Source organism: Bemisia tabaci, chromosome 4, assembly GCF_918797505.1.
Source record: "Bemisia tabaci chromosome 4, PGI_BMITA_v3".
In the NCBI taxonomy this organism is placed as follows: Eukaryota; Metazoa; Arthropoda; class Insecta; order Hemiptera; family Aleyrodidae; genus Bemisia; species Bemisia tabaci.
In genome coordinates, this window is record NC_092796.1 from 58,641,602 (window position 1) to 58,664,171 (window position 22,570).

Consider the following 22,570-nt stretch of genomic DNA (forward strand, 5'->3'; position numbering starts at 1 on the left):
AGCGGAAATCTTTAGACACCGCGAACGAGATACGTGGTTTGGGAATTTCATCGTCGATAGGTATCCTTTTCTTGAATGGTAATTTGACCATTTGACCTCTCCTTAGGCAAATCTTGAAAGAGTTGTAAAATTTGAACGTTTTTTAGGCTTCAATACTGCCACTATATTATTTGAACTATTAATTTTTGGATGAGGTATATGGCAAATTATGATCGAATCGAACTCCTTCATTTGTAAGCAGGAGAAGATTAAGCCAATTTCGGGAAAATATGGGCGAGGAGTAGTTTTTGAGCTAAACCAGTTCCCCATTTTAAAATGTCAAAAATTCAAAGTCAATTATTTTTGATTTGAAAGTAGTAGGTAGTTAAATTTCATATTTAATACGAGGGGAACTCCAGAGGTAGTTTGAATCTATGTATCGAAAAATAAAAGTCTTACTTGTTGGTGTAACTTTAAAAAATCTTTGTTGCACGAATTATATTTTGCAAGAAATTTTGATAAGAAAGTATACATTACAGTGCTTCAATTTGCACATTATTATGGCTGAATAGCAGTGATAGAGTGGGTGTCTATGGGAATAAAACTAATGACTACCATTAACTATTACATTAACTTCTTATGTCTATTGTAGACGTTGCTATTGGACTTCTGACCTAATAACTGATGCTTACTTAAATTTTCATTTATTGGAAATAAAGAAAATCAGTGCAACTAGCTCTTGCATCTGCGATTAAAATACGTAAAAAACATGATAATTTGAATACTTGGGAATGTGTGAGACTTAAACATTTGAATACTTGTGAATGTGTGAGACTATCTGGTAGATGAAAAAAGGCGCGGTTCTGCCAAAGCATAGCATTTAAAGGTATTGACTTAAAATCTCTGAGGAAAATCAGGAAAGGCAACATCAATCAGAGTGCATCAATAGAAAAGCTGCACATCTGTTGGGGCGAAGCATGCTGCGATGCTTCAAATCTCTCAAAGAGGTTGGTGCAATTTTGCTTAGTGATGAACATACAATGTATCCTCTCTTTTTAAAAAATGTAAACATTTGTCCAATTAAATTGATTTATTTTGCATTAAGAAAATTTGGTACAAGCTAAGTTGGTAATATCTTATAAATTACAAGAAGAGAATCTGATCGGTCTATTGATGAATTTCAAAAATCTGTTTTGTTTAACCAGACACATCATGCATTCAATTTTTTTAATTAGAATTTTTTTTAAGATAACAATTTTTCATAAAGAAAAAAAAATTATTAGATTTCCAATTATAGATTTCTGATGAAAAGAAAAGAAAACCATTTTTTACGGAGAAAATATAAGAGCCAAAATATTAAACGGAAAAAGGCACTTCTATAAACGATTAAAGAGCAATAGTTTTAAATCAATCATCTTAACTTTGATGATGTATTCACATAAATAAAAAGGTAGATAAAATATGTGTTAAGTAAATCGTAGGAACGACTTCTTTTGACATAACTTTTAGACATACTATTTGTTCATTCTTTTTTAAGTTACACCATTTCTGTATTATTTTCTTTGCGAAACTGTTCATAAAAATCGGAGTTCAATCTCTATGTTTAACATAATAGACACCTAAAATCGATGGCCAAAGTGCAAAATCACGTCTCTCAATTGCGGAGTTTCAAAATTTCCGCTACTAATATATTTTTTCAAAGAGAAACAAGCCAACATGTTTTAAGAAATTACAGTGACTAGTTTTCCAAAAAAAAAAAAAACAAAAAAAAATTGCGACGGGAAGTCTGCAATGTTGCAAACGAAGAGACAGGGTTTTGCACTTTGGCCATCGATATTGCTGTTAACAAAAAGGTGATACTGTTTTGTATCTTTTGAAAGATGATAATTAAAACTTAGGAGAACCATTTTAATTGATGTAAAAAGGGGAGAGAGAAAGGGAGAGAAAATAATCACTATCAACGACCTCTCATCTCGCTAATGCAGTAAATCTTACTGAGGCAACCTTTTGAAGGTTTCGATTTGTGCTACATAGGGATCAGCCCATTGAATATTGCTTTTGTAGCTTCTGTGTTCAGATTGGCTAATGATTAGTTTGGAAGATTTCATTTATCAGCTTAGTCTTCCTGCTTATCACAAAACGAAATAAGTACTCACTGGGCAAACATACAACTTCTAAGGAAAGACATTGAGAGCTGTGAAGAGTTTTAATCATAAAAGAGTTTAAGTCAATTCAGCGCTGTTTCTTAGATTTAGCTTTACTAGCTTTACCAACATTTCTAATTTCTTGCGAAAGAGGCTGAGCATGTTTGGTTTGCCGCAAATGGTCAAAAAGTTTATTCTTAGATTTGAAGCTCGTATTGCATCCTAGACATTGGTGGAGGCTACTGTCACTCCCTGGAGTAATTTTTGTTGAAAGATCATCGGGTACGGCAGTGTCAGTGTGGGTTAATGTATCAGGTCCAGAAGAGGCCGTTTTAAAACTTTTGCTAGAGGTATTTTCAGACATCGTCTTTTCATTTTCATCATCATCACAGGCAAATTTTCTATTCTTCTTCGACGCACTTTTCTTTTTGGAATTCTTTTTAACGAGTGGACAGACAGCATCGTCACTATCATCCAAAAGTTCCAATAAACAATTTTGTTGCTCCAACTTTCTGCGCTGTTTCTTACTCAAACCAGACATGTTTAATTCTGCTAATAGCTCACTTAGAGGCTTATCTATTTTTTCAGTTTCGGAGTCCATTGTTTTAGATTTCTTCTGCTTTTTCTTTGTCATCGAAGAAATTTTTTCTCCATGAGATTTTGTTTCTGCCCCAGCATCATCAGAGACCTTGCAGGCGAATTCTTCACGGTGTCTGTCGTGCGACTCTTGTTCACGAACAGTTCCATTGATGGTTGAGGCAGAGAGACTAGTTTCTGTTATGAGGGAATATTCATCAGTGCTATGGCTATTGGGTTTCGACTCGCAGTAGTCATCACATGTGGATTTGTTGATACTGAAACCATTCAAAGGAGCAGATTTCGATCCATCCAATTCAATAGATGAAATTTCTATACTTTCTGAGGTACCAGAACTTATGAAAGCGTTGCTAGTGAAGGAATCTGTAATAGCACTTGCATACGAGGAAGGTGGATCTTCTGACTGAAAACTACTTTGAGGCTGAAGTTCTTCATAACTGTGGTTGTGAGGAGAAATCGGTGCTTGCTTCTTTCTGGGACTAATTGTTTTTTGAGACTGCTGCGATTTCTTTTCTGTTTGGGCAGAGGAACTTTTGAGAAGTTTCTCAGTCATGGTTCCTGCAGATTTCATTTCTATTGTTGAACGGCTACTTTTTATCACCGGGGGCATTCCAATTGGATCCCCATCCTCATCAGTTGCATCACTCAGAGATTCCGAGTCAGATGCACTGTCCAAATGCTCAAGTTTGCTCCTTCTTGTCGCTTTTTTTCTTTTTTCGAATTGGTCATACTCTGAATCAGACTCTGACGAAATTCCGTCTACAAGCTTAAGTTTACTCTTCTTTGTCACTTTCTTCCTTTCATTAATGTCAGAGTCATGATCATCTTCAACCGGTGTAGTTTTAATACAAATTTTATACCTGTCTACTTTCTCTTTGTGCTTCTTAGACTGCTCATGGTTCATAAATTGCTTTATTGACTTGAAATACTTATTGCATGCTGAACAGTAGAGGTTCCGGATATTTGTTTCGTCTTCACTATCCGAAGAACAGGTAGCACTATCAGCACCGAATTCTGAATTCACCGTGGCTTCAATATTTTTAAGTTCATGCTCGGAGAGTTTGCTCCATTCAGATTCTTTATAATTCAACAAAGCTTTGTTTTGCTCTTTGATTTTTTTCAGACGGTGCTCTTCCATTTTTTTCTTATTTTCTTCAGCTTTCATCTTCGTAATTTCTAACTGCGCTTGGACACGTTTATCTCGTTTTCTGACAAACGCTACAAGAGCTCGCACTTCTTCAGTTCGTTGTTTGCGGGCTTTATCTCTGACTTTCTTGTTTTCTTTATCAATCATCCTCAACACAGCTCTGTTTGGAGCGTCTTTGGAATCGTAAGGGTCAAGCCAACTGAATGATTTTTTGGTTACAAAACTCTGCCAGAAACAATAGAATGGATGAACAACTTCATCATATGAACTGTCCGATTTACCAAAGTCGGGAGCTCTGAAATCTCGACTAAATTCCACTTCTTCCTTGGCAATCGTAGCGAATACATTCCTGAATACTGTATAGAATCCTTTCTCATCATCTCCATAACCTTTAAATGCACAGGGATTGAAGAACTGAAACAGGTCCAGAGAATTATCAACATAGCCATCTTTGGAATGTCCCCGCAAGATTTCGTCGCGTCTTTTGTCATACCATGCTCTCTCATGGGGGTCACTTAACAATTCAAACGCTTGTTGCACCAGCAGAAATTGTTCTTTAGCTTCCTCAGGATTTTCTAGATTTTTATCAGGATGCCACTTTAAAGCTAGTTTCCTGTATGCTTTTTTAATTTCATCGTCATTGGCATTCTGAGCTATTCCCAATACTTCATAGTGGCACTTCATTTTTGGTACACAATGTTGAAATTTTGTTAGGAATTACACTGCAAGGGCAAGACTTTTACTGCACACAAAGGAGAGACTACAACATATAAAGTACGAGAAGAAAATGTTACACTTTCAAATCAACTGATCGGTTAGGAGACATCTCCACATTTAGAGATAGATGTCTATTACAAGTAGTCCATTGGTGGCTTTTATGAGCACCAGAGAATAAGAGATAATTTTAATCACTCAAGAGTACGGCTCGAATAATGTACTGATAATATGGGAAATGAAATTGGCGAAATTTTCACTGACACGTTCGGATTCGGACCGAGGACAAAAACAACAACATAACCTCAAAATCATAAGCTTGCACGCAGCGCACTCTTTCGGAGATATCGGACATTACAAAAAGTGCGCCTAATTTTAAAAAATGAAAATTTCTTCAGATAACTTTCTGAACCAAGATAATCGGTGTTTTTTTTAAAATTAGAATTTTGTTGTCTCGTCCACCCTCTCTCCTTGGAAAAAATAACAAGGGGATAATAATTATAGATACCTAAACACACATATTAACAAACAAAATAAGCATTTAGTGCGTGACCAAAAATTACTCAGATATGGTTCAAACAGGACTAGGAAAAGAATAAAATTGAGGGCATTCAAATACTATTTTTGTGAATTTTCAAGAATGATGGTAATGTACTTACTCAAAGACAAGAAAAAAAGGAGGAAGAGGAGAGAATCAAAATGTTTGCATAAATAATGGAAAATATTTGGAATTTTCACTTCTTGACATGTTCATAAAAAAATGAAATCATTAAATATAAAAAAAAATAATGAAGATCCTATTGAAAAAAATAAACATCTCTGAACATCTTAACCTTATACAGCATTTGAGTTGAATACTACTGACTCTAACAGCTCACAAAGAAAACAAGTCCATTAATTCACACCTTCTTCATGGAAATTTCAAGAACACACTAGTACATACATTTTGTTGATTCTCAGAATTCTGATAACAGCAGGTATAAAAAATCATAGAATTAGAATTATGTATTTTTAGATAACTACGAGAATGATGTTGAAATTCAAAATGCCACTAATTTAACTGGAACTGTAAAATAATTTACGAAGAATGATGAGGAATAAAAAATACTCCTCGCATCACAAATTACAATATTATGAAATGCAAGAGCAACTCACAATAAAGTATCATTCAAGACTAAGTCTGAGGATTTTTTGGGCTAGAATACAGTTCACAGCGGCAAAACATCCCCCCGCCCTGCCAACCCCAAATTTCTGCAGCCTTCTAATTTGAGAAATTTTTATCTCTTATCGTTTTTAACAAAATGTAGCAGAGATTTCATGAATTCTAATGGAATTTTCCATTTCCAATATAGACTAACAGTATTGCTAAAGGTAATACAAAACAAGTAAAGAGTTTGCATTCCCACAGCAAGAAGAAAAAGAGCTCATGAATGGATAGCAAATTTTCTGAGGTTTTTCAAAATATTTTCCCTTTGAAAACAAATCTGTATGAAATAAAAAAGTTGATAAAATCAGTTGAAATGTGATCGACATTATGTACTCCTTGAAATTGGGCAAATATGGTTACTGAAAATAGAGAAATTCAAGATACATCTACAGTAGATCCTAGTTGTACACTCAGTATACTCCAGTTTGGAATTCTAGAGTAAGAATTTTAATGATTAAAAATTAAGGAGAAAATCATTGAATCAACTTGGAATGGATTGAGAAATTTGTTCTTCGAATATTGGCACAGCCATTGACAGAAATTGACGCAAACCCTATAGGGAATACTGAACGAGTGAGGGAAAAAGAATAGTAACAACCTTACTCAACACAGACGATTTCTGTACTAGTTTCCGAATTGACAGATGTCCTTTTGATCTGAGCATCTGTAAAATTTGTAATACTTTGAATCATCCCATTCCATTCAGGGTAGTAACCAATCTGTTGAACGAACAAAAATGAAGGATTAAAATGAAGCAAAATTGACATGATTGACAAATACACGAAAAAGACTTGATTTGTTCCCAAAAGAACTATGTGAGAATGAATTAAATCATAAGAAAGTATGTGCATAGAGTTTGCATGCTACATTTTTCCTTTTGATTTTACTCATTTTCACGTACATCTTTTTGGCATAAATACCTACATCCAAATACTGATTTTATACAATATGAAATCCTTCATTTCCTTTGACTAGGGTTCAAAAGTTACGAGGGTTAGTTATGCTGGAGAGCAGATGAACTTTTTGCTTGGCAGACTGGACAATCTCAAAGGAATTACTCCTTCTTCAGAACGCATCTTTGACTTTTTCTAGCTCTATGCCTAAATTGTGATGCATTTTCTGCTAAAAAGTTATAGAATGAGATACTTGCACTTCCTTACCATATTTTTGATCCATTTTGATAGACCTTCTACATTCTGCTTCCTTGAAAATCGGTGATCAATTAACAAGATAGCACCCCAATCGTTTTTATGCCTGATACACCGACCCAAAGCTTGATTCAGCGCCCTGGGAAAGAAAAGAAATATGAAAATTACATTATTACATTAGTATCCTGAGATATTCATAGATAAAATGACGGTTGAAGTTTTATCTTTTTTCCCATGGAGCAAAAAATGAGAAACTATTCAAAGAGATTTTACAAAAACATTCAGTTAGCAGATCAACCAGAGAGTTTTACATGTTTTGATGATAGATTAGCACGCATTTAAGTCCAATTAGACTTTGCAGTTTGAAAAAACCCTTCGCTTCAGTTGAAGAACTTATTGATTACATATAATTTATAAAGATAAGATACTAGTTAAAGCAGAATGATCTAATTACCTGTAAGCTTGAATTTGATACCATTTGTCCCCAGACAAAATATCATTATTTTTTAACCTGAATTCATTATTGAAGTCTTTTTTTAATTTCACCAAATTATCTTTGGCATTGGGATAAGGGATACCAACCTGTAACAAGGGAAAAAATAGTGAAATTAGATTTGAAGAGATTATGCAGTATTTCATTAAAAATTAGGCTCAACTGTTTCAGAAACATTATGAACTTGGTCTTTTTTAGAGAGTTTTTTTTCAGGATCAGTTTCTCTCATTTGTTTTTGGAAGAAATCAGAAAAAATTGCCTTGATTGTAGCGAGCACTATGAAATATGGCATGAAATTTTGTGCGGCAAAATAATTATGTTACTCAGCACATAACTCACACTTAGAAAAGGTTTTTAGTCATGGTGTAAATTTTATTTCATTACTTCTATTTGGCCACATTTTCAAAATTCTAAGAATAGAAGTTTCCTACGGGCTACTATTTCTTAAACTTCTTCCATCTCAGATTATCAGTATTCTTGATGTCAAATAGTTACTATCTATAGTAAAGATTCGAGCAAACACTAGTGATGCCTCAACCCACTTATTCTTATCTTCGCAACTACTAAAAATATACTCACCGAAATGACACACCGGGCATAATTGTCTGAAAAGTTGATGCCTTCGCTTACTTTCCCTCTGAAGACAGCAAAAAAGAGGGCGCCTTTCTCTTGGACATACTCATAAAATTTTTCCATTACAGTCTGAAGATGATCCATCCTTCTGGGTTCAATCAAGATATATTTGTGCTCGGAAATTTCATCCAGCAATCCAGTTGACTCCCATCTGAAGCATTCACACAATGACAACTGTATGAAATTAGAGGTGTAAAGGAAATAATCATACATTATTTTTCAGAGAGGGATGCGAAGACAGAGGAAGAGCTGAAAGGATGAAAGTTGATTTAAATTCAAGGGATGAAGGATTTATTATTATTAGCAAAAAGCAGACAATATACTAGTGAATGGGCCAGTTATGCTGGTCACAGAATCATGTTTTGATGCTTGATTCTTGGAGATTAGCTGAAAATAATAAGATCAGTCCAAACCGCAACTTTCTACGTTCAATATTAACTGAGAAATATCGCTCTTTAAAAAGTCGGGTTTTTGACATCATCCACCGCGGCAGTGACACTCTTGGTTTCTTTCTCTTTTGTTCGATCAGTGATGCAGAGGGCGCAACGCGAAACTTCAACGATGTTAAACGTAAACAAACTCAAGAAGCAGACGGATTCACACTTTAAAGATCATCTTATCAGGAGATAACGCACTCGCTGCGAAGAGATTAGGCGGTCAGTCAGTTCACCTCAGTCTGTTCATGTTCAATGCTGTTGAAGTTTCGCGTTGCGCCCTCTGCTTCACTGAACGAACAAAAGAGGAAGAAACAAAGGGTGTCACTGCTGCGGTGGATGACGTCAAAAACCTGTCCTTTCAAAGAGCCATATCTCCGTTAATATTGAACGTAGAAAGTTGCGGTTTGGACAGATCTCATTATTTTCGGCTAATCTACAAGAATCAAGCATCAAAACACAATTCTGTGACCAGCGCAACTGGCCCATTTACATATGAACTAGAGTTAACACCAAATAAATTTACAAACTTTTTAGACTGCGACAGAAGATCGCCTGACGTCAGTTTATTATGGAGAGTAAATGCTAGGATCAAGATGTGGGGATCTTCTGTCGTGGTTTAAAAGTGCATAAACTTATTTGGCATGGACTCCAGTAATTTTCAAGTGAGCTCATACACTTATCCTTTGCATCCTTATCATTGCACATTTTAGTTCTTTCAGGGACATACATGTTCACTAATACCAAGTAAGGATTTACTTAAATTACCTGTTAACTAGCTTCTCGAGAAGTGTGTAGGAAGACAAGAAGCACAGGACGCCAAAGGGTACTTTCTTACATACTTCTAGAATGACTCTTCCTAATTCATCTTGAAATTCATATGTTGCAGTTTTCTGGTACGTACTTTCCAATTGAATTCTCCGGGGACCACAGCTTAGAGCTCCAATCCAAACCTTAAATCAGATAAAATATTGAAATTTAGGGCTTATCTAGCAAATGGACAAGTAAATATTGATATTGTCAAATAAAGAGATTCATTTTTGAAATCAACAAAAAAATGCAAAAAAAAAAAAAAAAAAAAAAAAAAAAAATCCTGCACATTTCATACTACACGAGCAGAGTTTTATTATAGAGCAAGGAATTTAATTCAAACTGTAATAGACGTACCGTGCAGCAAGCATCTCAGGTTTCAAAATGTTTGAAGTTTTCTGATTTCTATGTAATTTCTTTTTAGAGAGAAAACAGACCAGCTGAAAACCATGTTCAATGTGTAATCAAAGAGCCAAGGTTTGATTCAAAATATTGGTGTAACGGCATTTGATCTACAATATTTCCTTAGATTTTTGCAAAAAGTAGTTTTTTCCTTGTCACCATTGAAATTACTATTATATTGAATAAAAGCTCACAGCAATGACAGTATTTAGAAAAAAAAAATACAAAGTAAGGATTTTGACGAGATGGGAAAAAACTATAAAACATGAAACAACAGATACTAGTGGAGAATCAAATAACTATACCTGAGATTTGTCAATGACATGAGCCGCCTCTAATCTAATTGGAAATTCAGCACCAAGTTCTGACTGGAAAGATTCAATGGGCGACAGTGTACCAGATGTTAAAATCACTGAGCGCAGACTTTCATTTATTTCTTTAAACGCTACTGCTGGATGCAAACAGTATATGTTCAAGCTATACTTCCAGCTTGTCGTGAAGTTTCTGCCCCTACGTTCTGCCCTACCAACCCACCCTGAAGAATCGGCCTCTGGCTCCTGACGAGGGAAAGAAAGATAACATAAGGTTAGCAAATGCTCAGCAATATTAAGAATTTGGACTTCTGCAAAATATGAAACTAATTGGAAATTTTAAAGTGCAAATTACCCATAATCGCACAATTTGTTGTTTCTTAGTCAAAAGAATGTATCTTCACTTCAACACTGCATAATTGCAATAAATTGTTATCTTACCAGAAAGCCTTCAGGCATTTTTAATCGGAAATTTCACTCATTTTTTTCTGGATTAAGTACAGGCGAAAATCAGCAAAATTTTGAACAGAAATTGGGGAGTGATAATCTCATGAAAAATCTAAATGTTTGCGTCAATTTGAGGTCTGTGCAAATATTCGCTTCGTCTGACTCCTGCACTATTTGCAAATTGCGAATATACCCGCCATCGCGAATAGTGAATTTGTAAACCAACATTTTAAAATATTTGCGCCGTCAAAAATAATGAATTTCCGAGTGGCAATCGTCAAACGTTGCAAGGATCTGCGCAAGGCTTCCACCCAAGACATCGAAAATGGCTGATCCCCTTTGATTTATACCGACTTTGCCGAGTTCACAAACAGCGCGCATTATTGCCATTGGCCTGCGTATCTTGGTTGCTCCAAGAGCACCACATTAAGTTAAATAACCAAGACAGAAAGAGGAAATAGTTTATAAACACATTTTCATTAACACCAAAAAAAAAAAAATAAAAAAAAAAAAAAAAAAAAATACTAAAAATGTGTCTGTTGATCCTCAGATAATAGCTTGACTGCCCACGGAATTACCTTCAAATCCTGAGGATGCATACATAACTGCAGGAACAGTCAAGCCAGCATCCAGGGATCTTCACACACATTCATAACAGCCTAAGCTACTATCATAGCATTTCATTGTTTTCTGTGCAGATGTATGAGCAAATGGAAAATTTTTAAAAAAATTAATCACACTTATTTATCGATTTTTGTGATATTTGCGAATTTTCACACTTAAAAAAGTCATTTTAAATTATTCGTTTTACTATTCGTAGTTGTGAATAATTGACTTTAATTATTCGCTATTTTCGCTTCATTTGGAAAATTCACTGTTTGCACAGCCCTAGTCAACTTGGCAACCTTGGAATGGTGTTAAGTTCCTTCGTCCGGGAAACAGACTAAGTAAGTGGGCTGCTACAACTAAGTAAAGAAAAAAAGTTTCATTGTACCTCAAATTCATTTGAAAAGTTTGAATCCATCTTCTTATCTAAAAGTACACGGAAAGAGTTTCTGGTTACTTCATTAAAAATATAAGGCAGTGTTTCTGACAGTCCGTCAGAAATACTTTTGCTGGTTGATGACACAGAGATGTGGCTAGGATTAACCTCTTTAGGATCGATAGGTTTGTTAATTTCGTTTGCACTGGCCTGAAATGAAGAAAGGACAAAGGAAATTAAAAGTGAAAATGATCATTCAAAGGACATTCAATAATACTTAAGATTGATTGATTGATTGATGGGTGAATTGGGCCAGTCAAGGGCCTTTCGCGTGAAATAAGAGAAGCCTCAGGAAAACAGGAAAACAAGAGGACCCCCATGAAAACAGGACAAAAAGGGGGAGCTCTAAGGGACTGTTTTAGTAATGAAAAAGTTCAACTTATTGGGTGAAAGTCTTTTGTCTTCATGGGGAAACGATCATGAAATTTGGTTAAAAATGGGGAAAGGCTGATCGAATGTGGGTGAAGACCAATTCAATTTAGGGGAAGACATGGAACTTTCTAGACCCCTGGTTGAAAGGCGTCAAATGGTTCAGTTTTCGGATAAAAAAAATAGGACAGGAGAGAAAATTAGGCGACAAGAAATACAGTTTGACTAATTCAGGAAAAATCCGTCTGTTCATAAGATATTTTCTTCTAGTAAGACAATATTGATAAAATGTAAAAAATTAACGGCCATTAGATGAGGGCCAATCTCATTTGAATCAGTGACCGTGAGAACACTTTTTGCTCTCTACTGAAGGGTTAAGTATGGCAGAATAAAATAAAAAATGCAAATTTAAACGAATGAAGAACTTACTCTAAAAAGATCAAATTCTTCTAGGGTTATTCCAGCATTTTCGAAGCTGGCTAGAATTTGTGTTCCATTCCACACTGCATGACCACTATTGAAGTCATCCAAGTGTTGCACTTTCTCCGTGTTATCTTTGATCCAGTCCACAAGCAGTTTAACAAAAGATCTCTGAAACAGTTGAATCAATAAAAGCATCAAGTCACAAGCATCCTTATCTTAATCCTTTCATGTTTTACTTTATAAGTCACCAAGCTGTTTCGAAATTATCTATAGGATATGCTTTAAAAATTTCTAAAGATTTTTCTGTAAAACCACAGTTTCTTCTCTAGCTGAAATAGTCCTTTGAGAAGCAATATAAAAATATTAGAATTTTAGACGGTTAAACTTCATGAAATTAACCCCAGAATATAGTTAAGATTAGATGGCAGCATGCAAAAAAACTGAAGATTAGTCATTTTTGCATATTTCAAGATTATGGACTTAAAAAAGTCCCTACAATGTGACTGTCGACAACTGAACTAGGGCTGTGTGAATATTCGCAATTCCGACTATTCGCGCTACAAATATTTGCTTTGTCTGCCTTGCGCACTATTTGCAAATTGCGAATAATCGCGCTGTCGCAAATAGTGACTTTTAGAACTGACATTTTCAAATATTCGCGCAGTCACGAGGAAGAATTTTCAAATATTAGTGCCATCAAAAATAACGAATTTCCGAGTAGCAATCGTGAAACGTTGCGAGGAACTGCGCAAGGCTTCCGCTTCCACCCGAGACATCGCGAACGGCGGATCTCCTTTGATCTTCACCGACTTTGCCGAGTTTATGAACAGCGAGCGCAATTGCGATTGGGGGAATAGGCAAAGCGCCCAAATTAAGGATTGAAAGACACAGAAATGTCTGAAATAGAGAAAAAAGTTCATAAACACATTTTCATTTACACCAAAACAAATAAAATACTAAAATGTGTCTGGTGATCGCTTGACTGCCCGCACAGTTAACTTCAAATTCTCGGAATGCATACGTAACTGCAGGGACAGTCAAGCCAGCATCCAGGGATCTTCAAACACATTCTTAATAGCCTCGGCTACTATCATGGCATTTCATTGTTTTCTGTGCAGGTGTATGAGCAAATGGAAAATTCTTAAAACAATAAATCACATTTTTTTTGTTGACTTTTGTAATATTCGCGAATTTTCGCACTTAAAAAAGTCATTTCAAATTATTCGTTTTACTATTCGTAGCTGTGAATAATGACTTAAATTATTCACAGCTACGAATAGTTGCCGAAATTATTCGCAATTCGCTTTGTTCGGAAAATTCACTATTGGCACAGCCCTAAACTGAACACATTTAATCAGAATCGATCTAACTGCATTTCACAGTGCTCAATTATTATTCATGTTTTATTCTTTTAACATTGATCTAGATGACATAACATCTTGAAATTTTCTGTGAATTTTCTATGAGTTGTATTGAATACACATCCTCACAATATTTCTGGTCAGAACGTACCTTAATCTTGGGTTGAAGAAATAAAACATGAGATGAAATTAGGCAACTTTAGATGTGGTTAGGTTGATTCTGCTTGAATCCGCCCAATTAATAAAAAAGGAGAAAAGATTTGCAAAAACTGGGACTGATAACTATGAAGATTTTTTCTCTTCTAAATTGCTACATTAATTGTAGAAGAGAAAGGCAAAAAAAAAAAAAAAAAAAAAAAAAAAAGATCGTAATAGGAGAAATTTTCCCATGATTTGTACGCATCACATTACATGGGGATTTCTCTCCCCTTAAAAAATGCTTCAAAACCATTATCTAATCAACTTCCGAGACAGTCCATCTCTCTCTGAGAGGTATCTGAACCAAAAAAGTCAACCTTAATAGAAATGGACATCAGAATCAAATGCAAAAGTTGTCTAAATTGAAGAAAAGTTTTCTGGTCTACCATTTGAGCATGCTCTTCTGGAAAGTTGCCAGATTCAGCTGCTTTCTCACATTCTTGCATGAAGCTAGTCAGATCGTTTAAATGAACAGTGAGACTGGCACTGTCTCTACAAACATCTTCTATGTTGTGAGCTTCATCCAAAATCATTATTTCTCCTTTTAAATTGATTTCCATCTGAAAAGTCAAAAGAAACTAGGTAAAACTAAGTCAAATGGTTATCTAAAAAAATGTTTTGAAAACGCAAGTTGTGCATATCCCACATACAAATAAAATATAACAATCCGACTAACTGATAATATTCATTATAAATCAGCAGACTTGAGATATCTAACATAATTCCTAGATTGAGGGTAAAGCGCTGCGCTCTACGCCAAGCTTCCTCCTTAAGGCAATTGAGGCACAGGATGCAAAAAGGGCACTGTTTCAGAATCTCTGTTGCTAATTAATCCCTTGGAGAAGAATTTAATGGGTGATTTTTCCAGAATTCTCTTCATAGAATATTGTAAAATCATGAGGAATATTCAGTAAAATTCTTAGTGAAATGGATGCATTCACTTTCCTCACAACGAATAAAATATTAGAGGAGACTCTGAAACGCTGCAACCGAGAGGTGCCCTTTTTGCATCCAGTGCCTCAATTGTCTGCTCCAAGATTAAGAAACCTAACCTATTTGAGTTTACGCACACTTATGATGATTAATATTTTGTTTCACTATCATGAGTTTCATAAGTACTTCTTGTACCGAACTTACCCGTGTATTGTACGCCCCCCATATTTTGGAGTCCTTTAAGAAAAAAATTCCGGTATTGCCTTGGGGCAATATCCGCATATCATACACACCCTCAATTTGAGAGCTAAAATTTTGAAAAAAAGATGCCTACGATAAGCGGGTAAATACGGTACTTGGTGAGCTCAAACCTGATGGTTCCTAGATTAATTTCCATTGATGAAACATTCCATAAAGACTTACACTTTTCCGGATTAATGGATGGATCAGGTAATTGTACGGACAGAAAATTATATCTGCTGTGACTGCTATGTCTCGAGCTGCAAAATAAGGACATGCTTTTTTTGCTTTGCCCAGATTAACGAAGTCTTCAATATCCCAAACATTTGGGAAACTATAGTCGTTTTCAAGTTTACGATGAGCGTTAATCCTTTCGACATTTACTTTGTACATGCATCCCATACCCTGAAAGCAAAAAAAAAAAAATCGAACGGTTTTTAAAAAAATACCTGGACTGAAAGTATATTAAAAATTATCAAAAACTATTGCATTTATAAGTGGCAGTTTCAGATGCCCTCGGCAACTGTCACAAGTTGATATTACTGAGGAGGAGAACGGCATCTTGATTTTAGCATGAGGCAAGGTGATCTTGTAAACTTGAAACCAAAACAGGAATCTAGATCACATCCTTTTTCTGAATACAGTCTAATCATGACTCTCCAATTCTTACTATGTGGTTACTTTTAAATCTAGAGGGGAGGTGTAATTCACAATAATTTAGCGAGCCGAGAGTAAGTTTACTTTATGGCATTGTATTGTTTAACCGATATTTACAACTCTTTTCATGGTCCTGATTTCTTTGCCCACACTAGACTCATCTCAACCAAGATTCTCAAAAATAAAGCAGCAGCTCCCCATAAACTTAAACAAGATATTTTTGGGAATTACTTACAATCCTATTGCTCTCCAAAAAAATTGCCGCTTTAACCCATCCGCCTCACATGACAGGTTTACTCGTCAGTGGGCGCCTAGGACAATTCTCAGCTGACAAGTTTAATACACGCCATTTTCGGCGTTCCAACGCTTGAGATGCCATCTATCGGAAAAGTTAAAAAACACTGCCAAAAAAATCGCATAGCAACGCCGATAGATGCCGCGAATTAACTTGTCAATTGAGATATGTCTGAGGCCCTTGCTGGCAAGTATACTCGTCAAATGAGGAGAATGGGTTAAACTGACTAATCCTTTATGAAAAGAAAAAACTCAATTCAAAGACACTAATAAAACAGATTTTTTTTAAACAAGAGTTCATTTAAACTAGTAAAAAGATTTTAAATCAGTTTGAAAAATTGAGTTTGTCATGAACAGGTCAGATTATATCTTAATTTTTTACGCAAACAAAATTGTCGTCTACTGAGGTACGGAAGAAGAACTTGTGTTGGAGAAACATTTTGACTTTTACCTGTCTTGGATCCAGCAAATCTTTACAAAGTTCTGTTTTATTCCTCCACTGTCTTTGCTTCTTCCTCATCTGGAACTCTGTGTCCATATTATTGATACAAGTGTGTTCTCTACTTGATAGAATAGTCATTCTAGAAAAGAAATAGTAAAAATAAAACCATTTTAAGATTTTTCATGAAAGATTTTTTTATTTAAATTTCAATTAGGTATAATGAGACTTTCTTAAAAAAAAAAAAAGAAAAAAAAGGAGAAAAAAAATGTATTATGCACTAGATTCTAAACCGAGGGTGTTGAGAATAAATTTGCATAGTAGCTTGTGTGTTATATAAATTCAAAATATATTACAACTCCTTTTCTTTTTGAGTTTTTTAGATGAGGTCAGTAACAGTTTAAGTAAAGTTTAAGTGTAGATAGATTTCATCTACCAACACTATGACAAGAAAAATTCAAGGAAAAGGAGTTAAGAGACTGAAATCACAGAAAAAAAACCAAAAATCAAGTTGTTTCAGAGAAGGTCTTTAATTCCACTTTTTTTGCCCGCTTACTCAATTGATTTTTATGACGGGAAATGACTAAAAAAAATACCTGGTGTCTTTGTACGCTGTTTTCTTCAGTTCTTTTATAATTTGCTCTATTTGCTTGTGGGTCCGGGTACCAAAATAAATTTTTGGAGGTCTGTAAATTAAAGAGTAATTATTATTTAAACATGCTCTGTGTTCTACAGAGCACTGCGTCTGCACTGCTCTGTATTCTCTGGGTTCATTACACTATTTAAATTTTTCACTACACAGAAATCTTCAAGCAAACTTATTCACTGAGCTTCTATCTTTCAAAGTAAACATTTATCTTCTTCTTTATCTTTAAATTTTTTACTCACATTCTTTGGCAGAAAAATTTAAAATCGTGCAAAAGAGAAGATTTTTAGTAATTTTTGCGAAATTAATACCTCAATGCCTCATGGCCTTTTATGCCTTATATCAGTGGCGTGGCGTGCTTTGCGATATATCGATACTCCCCCATCTGAAGCTATGGTAAAGAATCGATCATAAAGGTGTTTGCTGCGAACACCCTGTTTATCAATCCTTTTCCATAAGTTTAAATGGCAGATCAATCGATACATCGCAAATCACGCATGCCACTGCCTTATATACGTTTTGTACATGCAAAGTTTCAGTTTAAAATTTTTTAAAAAAAATGGCTGTGGGAAAATCGTCAAATTATGCAGAAATTGCTTAACTAATATGTTTTTGCACACTTCAGCAACTTTCTGGGGGAATTTTTCTTAACAACGTTTGATAGTACCTTTCTAATAAATAAGATATTTAATACCTTTCCAATAAATAGGATATTTAAGAACATATAATTGACCTTTATTTTAAAGTTAAATGAAAAATTGAAAGCATCAAAAAGTTTGTCTCCCTGTCTTTTGAGTAGAGTCAGGCGGAAATGATTTTTCATGTCACCCAATACGGATATTGCCCTTTTGTAAGAAAACCTATTACCAGATCCTGCTACCTCTCTACCTGGACTTTGTATTATTTGTTTTGTACCTTCTCTACCTTGACTTTGTAATATTTGTTCTGTGAAAAATTTACAATAAATAAATTATTGTTTTTATTATTATTACCAACAGGGAACTTATGCACATGTTAGTGGCAATGTTTTTTCCCCCTTCCACCTACATCTTCATCTTTGAAAGTGGGATATGCGGACTTAAGGATCACACTGTAATCAGGTTAATTTGCGGAAAAAGTACTTAATTCTAATAATAATAAGCTTCAAAAATTGGAAAAATTATCATGACTAGTCAAGGTGCGCCGAAAAGCGCAAAAATTAGCCTAAATTTCACCAAAAATTTATTGAGCTTTCCACAGGCGAAAAAGCACTATCCGGCGGGTTTATAAATCGGATAGTGCGATTATCCATCCGGATATGGATACCCGCAAAAATCATAAAAACTGAGCTGGATATTGCGAATACTACCGATACCCGGCCCAATTCCTCTTTGGAGTCTAGAATTTAAGGCAGCTACAATAAGCTAGCAACTGAGGAGGGCTCCAAGAGAAGGGCCCATGGAAGACAGGTAAGTTCCTTTCTCTGTGCATTTGCAGTCTGGACAAGCAGCGGCTAGGATGAGCGTGCTAATACCTCTTTTCCGAAATAAGACTGATTGGAGAAAAGAACTCGCCCATATTTTATGAGCCCTTCTTCTGGCACCCTCCTTAATTCCTCTTATTTTCCCCCTTCTTACAAATGAATATGAATTAAGTGTAAAAGTATACTTAAGCTGTGAGTACAACCTGGTAAACTTGGGTTTAGGAACTGAAACCTCATCTGCACATTGATTTTGAACAGCATTGAACGCAGCTGCAGCAGAATCTTCTTTGCTTTCTTGATTCGTCCCACTTGTATCATTCAAACATTGCTTGTCACACTACAAGGAAATATAATTGAAAAAAAAAAAAAAAAAAAATGGAAAATGACTAAAATTTACCTAACGCTCGAATGAGGGTTGTCTAATGAGCAACAAAGCTAGAGAAGTACTTTAGAGAGATTCATGATGTTTAATGGATACCTTTTTTACAATGGGTACTATTTGGATTTACATGAAAAATACTTGGAGTGGTCAATTTTAAAGGCCATCCTGATAGGATAGGGAAAGTCGATGCCAAACAGTTTTTTTTTTTTTTTTTTTTGACAATAGTAGATTAGCTGCTTCTGATTTATCATTCAAAATAAATTCAACAATCCAGATGGCAGATCTTTTGCCGGAGTCTAAAAGTGCATAAACTTAATTGGCGGGGACACCGATGTTGGTGCTTCCAACTTGTTTTGTTCCATCACAAAAACAACAATTTTTTTTTTTTTTTTTTACTCCTAGACTGCATTAAAACCTGCTTAAAAACAGAGTGACAAGAGAGAAGGTTTGTAAAGTTAATTAAATGCAAATGGGTCAGACTGAAGAAGGTTGATGAGAAAAAATTCCGTTCCTAGCCATGTCGGTTGCAATGACTGTTTACTATGTACACTAAGTAAGCCGACTAAAAATTTACTCACCATTATTTCAGTTGGGGATGCAATTTTAACTTTCTTCTTTTGCGGAGATTTAAAAACGTCGGCATCTTCCTCAAGGTCATCATCACTTAATTCAACTACTTCCTTTGTGTTATTTGTACAACATTCTGATTTGCCTGAAAGTAAATAAAATTAGTGCATAGAGCACATGCTTGAATGTATTTTTTAGGAGTATGATAAGTGAGCAGAATGAACATTGCTGTTGAAGTGAAATTCGGACTTGATAAGATTACTACTTCTCAAATACGTAGCTACATCGTTAGTATTATCCAATTTACATAACTTTCACTCAGATTTCAAAAATTCCGTAGAATAATAGCAATGAACTTACCATTTGATATTACATTATTTTGAGCTGCCGTTGTACATACATTATTTTGTGGAGCTTGATTAGCAGATTCGGCAAGCTTACGTTCTGCTATTTCTAAGCGCTCCAAGTAGTCGGCTTGTAATTGTTCATTTTCTCGTCTGATTTTCTCTACAAGGGAAAATATTGAAAAACACAAAATTAATATGATGCTCAAAAAGGAAGGTTAAGTAGAGGATTTTCAAGGAAAAGTATTGATCTATCTACTTGGCAATTGGATGACAGTGTGCCAAATCCTTTAAAATGCATTATTTGAGGGTTGACTTAAGGCAAAGAAAATTGATTAAACTGTTTTTCTTAAAACTGGTGTGTTGTGTACCTTATTATCAAGACATTCCAAAGCGGCTAGTTTCATAACTGTTACAACCAATGACTAAGACACCATCAGTACTGATAAGGCACAAAGTACGGTGTTTAAATAATCGATGAAAAAGCCTCCGATCTTCACCTGAGTTTATAAACAAATGGTCTCACCTTTTTGAACCCCCTGCCATGCTAAAGCTGAGCATAACAAGGCTAAAGTTTTTCCAGATCCTGTAGGACTTTCGACTAAGCAATTCCGACTTGAATTACAACCGCGAATAACCTGTGTCAGGAAATAATTCAATTAGGCGTACAGAGGAAAGGTTAACCAACAGGATGGATAAGACTAACTTTCAGTTTGACAGTTGTTTTACAAGTTCAGGGTTCATTGCAGCTTTTCCAAGCCAGAATCATGACTTTTCATAAACTTTTCCAGGACATCTATAGTAAAATTAAAAATTTTCAGGGATCTTGAAAAGACTTCCACAACATTTTTCAAATAGGTACATTCAAGGATGTACCAAAAAATTTGACGACCTTCAAATTAGAAGTTTTCTCCCTTTATTTTCTACTAATCATAGATATGTAGAAGTAAAAGCATAATGCAACACTATTATAATTAAATGAAGGAACAATCTTCTTCTTAAGAATAATTTTAAGCCGGTCAAGTATTTTAAATATGCATTGGCTAGTATGACAAGAATTTCATGCCTTTAGACAAAAATGTATACTGACCTTATCCATGATTGCTACTTGAGCTCCGTAGGCTTTGTGGGGAAAGTGAACTACCACCCCACCAATGGTGTAGGTGTGACTCTCCATATCTGGATTCTGAGGAAATAAACTCACATTAATTAGACTCTTACAAGATAAATTTGGCATACATGCTACGGTGATGCTACAATCATTGGGACATTTTAAATATACACTAAATTTACAAAAGTACAATACTAGATATTATACACATGTTGCAGTAAAGGTAAAACTGCTGAAAAATTCAAGAGCTTCGAAAGATTCGAGCATGCATGTTGATAACTGTCACGGGTACAGTATTTTTTCAAACCTTTTGATTTCATCAGGTTTAGGCTAAAATTCAATTTGTGCACCAAGTAGTTTTGACATTTAATGTGTCTGTGCATTACTTACTATGGAATATTGTAGGTACCTACTCTTGTCTTTTCTTCGGAAAATGAATCGACTTAATTTCTTAAAAACTTCTTTGATTTTTTTCTCTTAACAGAATAATCTGTCGGAATTTCAAGCTATGTAGTTGACTTGTTTCTCTTTGAGAAAATAAAATAGGAGCGGTAATTTTCAAACACCACAATGGAGATATAAGTATGGTCTTAAACTGAGCAGCGAGCAACGCACATGCTTTTCAGCTGGAGAATTTGTATTAGACATCAGGGGCTTGGCGTGAATGATCGATTATCGCTATTTCCCCATTGCAGCTATGGTAAAGAATCAGTTATTAAGGTGTTCGTTACAAAAACCCTGTTTATCGATCCTTTCCATAGGTTGAAATGACAAATCAATCGATATATCGCAAAGCACGCCACGCCACCGCTACACATGTTAATTGATCTCAATACCTTGTTTATTGGAGGTACTTAGAAATCAGTGTGGATGCATCAGTGCCAGTAATAATATCTGCTCATACATCAACATCCCTCATATTTGGAGAACACAACTATGAAAGAAAAGATAACCTTCTGAAGAAAACCTCCCCACTTCCTGATAGTCACTTCGGTTTAACTTAATCTACATCTGCATGAATAGAGATAAAAAGGAATTGTACATCGTCCAATGATGACAATCCAAAGATAAGTAATTTTTAAAAGGAGTGAAGACTAGGAGTGAAGGACAACAAGTTAAGATAGTAGCCCTGACTAAACTGACTGAAAACTTACGCTACAGCTTCCATCAAATTTGGGAGTTGAAAATCCAAGAAAGGATTTGATATTATCCAGTAAAGACATTATTACTAAATTGATGTAACTACTGAAAAACTGAATTATTGACGTACCATATTGACGGTGATAGAGTTACTGATTCCTCTTAAAAAGGAGAGTTAACAGAATTAATCATCCTTGTTGTGATTAAAATTGCTTTGACGTTCACAATTCACATGGACATGCAGATAAGAAAGAAACGAAACCCGCGCGAAATCAGCGGCTTCCGCACTGTTTACGTTTTTGAGAAACGAAGTGCTGTCAAGTCTCCAACTAAAAGTTTGATTTTCTTGATTAGCAGATTCTTTTTTAAAAAACATTGGTAAGTACTCTAGCAGTTTCTAAACTTGCAATTAAACTCAAGAAAATTACTTCATTTTTACCAAGGATTTTAATAATTGTGAGTATAACTTGAATTTTAATGCGATTTGGAAATATCA

At 35.0% G+C, this 22,570-nt stretch overlaps 2 protein-coding genes across 3 annotated transcripts; both read right to left on the minus strand.

Moving 5' to 3' along the window:
* Positions 1–1,050: 1,050 nt before the first annotated feature.
* On the minus strand, positions 1,051–5,480 carry LOC109042605 (uncharacterized). Its single transcript, XM_019059465.2, has one exon. It carries the CDS (start codon positions 4,549–4,551, stop codon positions 2,212–2,214), a length of 2,340 nt encoding a protein of 779 aa, XP_018915010.2. The 5' UTR covers positions 4,552–5,480; the 3' UTR covers positions 1,051–2,211.
* A 622-nt stretch (positions 5,481–6,102) lies between these two features.
* Positions 6,103–22,346, minus strand: LOC109042604 (Fanconi anemia group J protein homolog). Of its 2 annotated transcripts, none has more exons than XM_019059463.2 (18): positions 22,205–22,346; positions 20,914–21,009; positions 20,350–20,461; positions 19,840–19,986; positions 19,491–19,624; positions 18,734–18,867; positions 17,019–17,108; positions 16,435–16,564; positions 15,216–15,437; positions 14,246–14,419; positions 12,307–12,468; positions 11,461–11,658; positions 10,014–10,265; positions 9,265–9,449; positions 8,009–8,213; positions 7,391–7,518; positions 6,949–7,075; positions 6,103–6,507 (listed from the first exon to the last, which is right to left on the minus strand). In XM_019059463.2, the coding sequence occupies exons 1-18, from the start codon at positions 22,205–22,207 to the stop codon at positions 6,388–6,390; spliced, it is 2,619 nt and encodes an 872-aa protein (XP_018915008.2). In that variant the 5' UTR covers positions 22,208–22,346; the 3' UTR covers positions 6,103–6,387. The 2 variants fall into 2 exon arrangements, with proteins under 2 accessions (XP_018915008.2, XP_018915007.2); XM_019059462.2 differs by having other exon boundaries at positions 22,089–22,297.
* Between the last annotated feature and the right edge of the window lie 224 nt (positions 22,347–22,570).

Coding starts and splice junctions, on each gene's coding strand:
- LOC109042605 (XM_019059465.2), bottom strand. CDS start 4,551: ATGAAGTGCCACTATGAAGTATTGGGAATAGCTCAGAATGCCAATGAC.
- LOC109042604 (XM_019059462.2), bottom strand. CDS start 22,157: ATGTCTTTACTGGATAATATCAAATCCTTTCTTGGATTTTCAACTCCC. Junction 21,010..22,088: donor AATTTGATGGAAGCTGTAGC/GTAAGTTTTCAG, acceptor TTATTTCCTCAG/AATCCAGATATGGAGAGTCA. Junction 10,266..11,460: donor ACTTTTCAAATGAATTTGAG/GTACAATGAAAC, acceptor TTCCCTCGTCAG/GAGCCAGAGGCCGATTCTTC.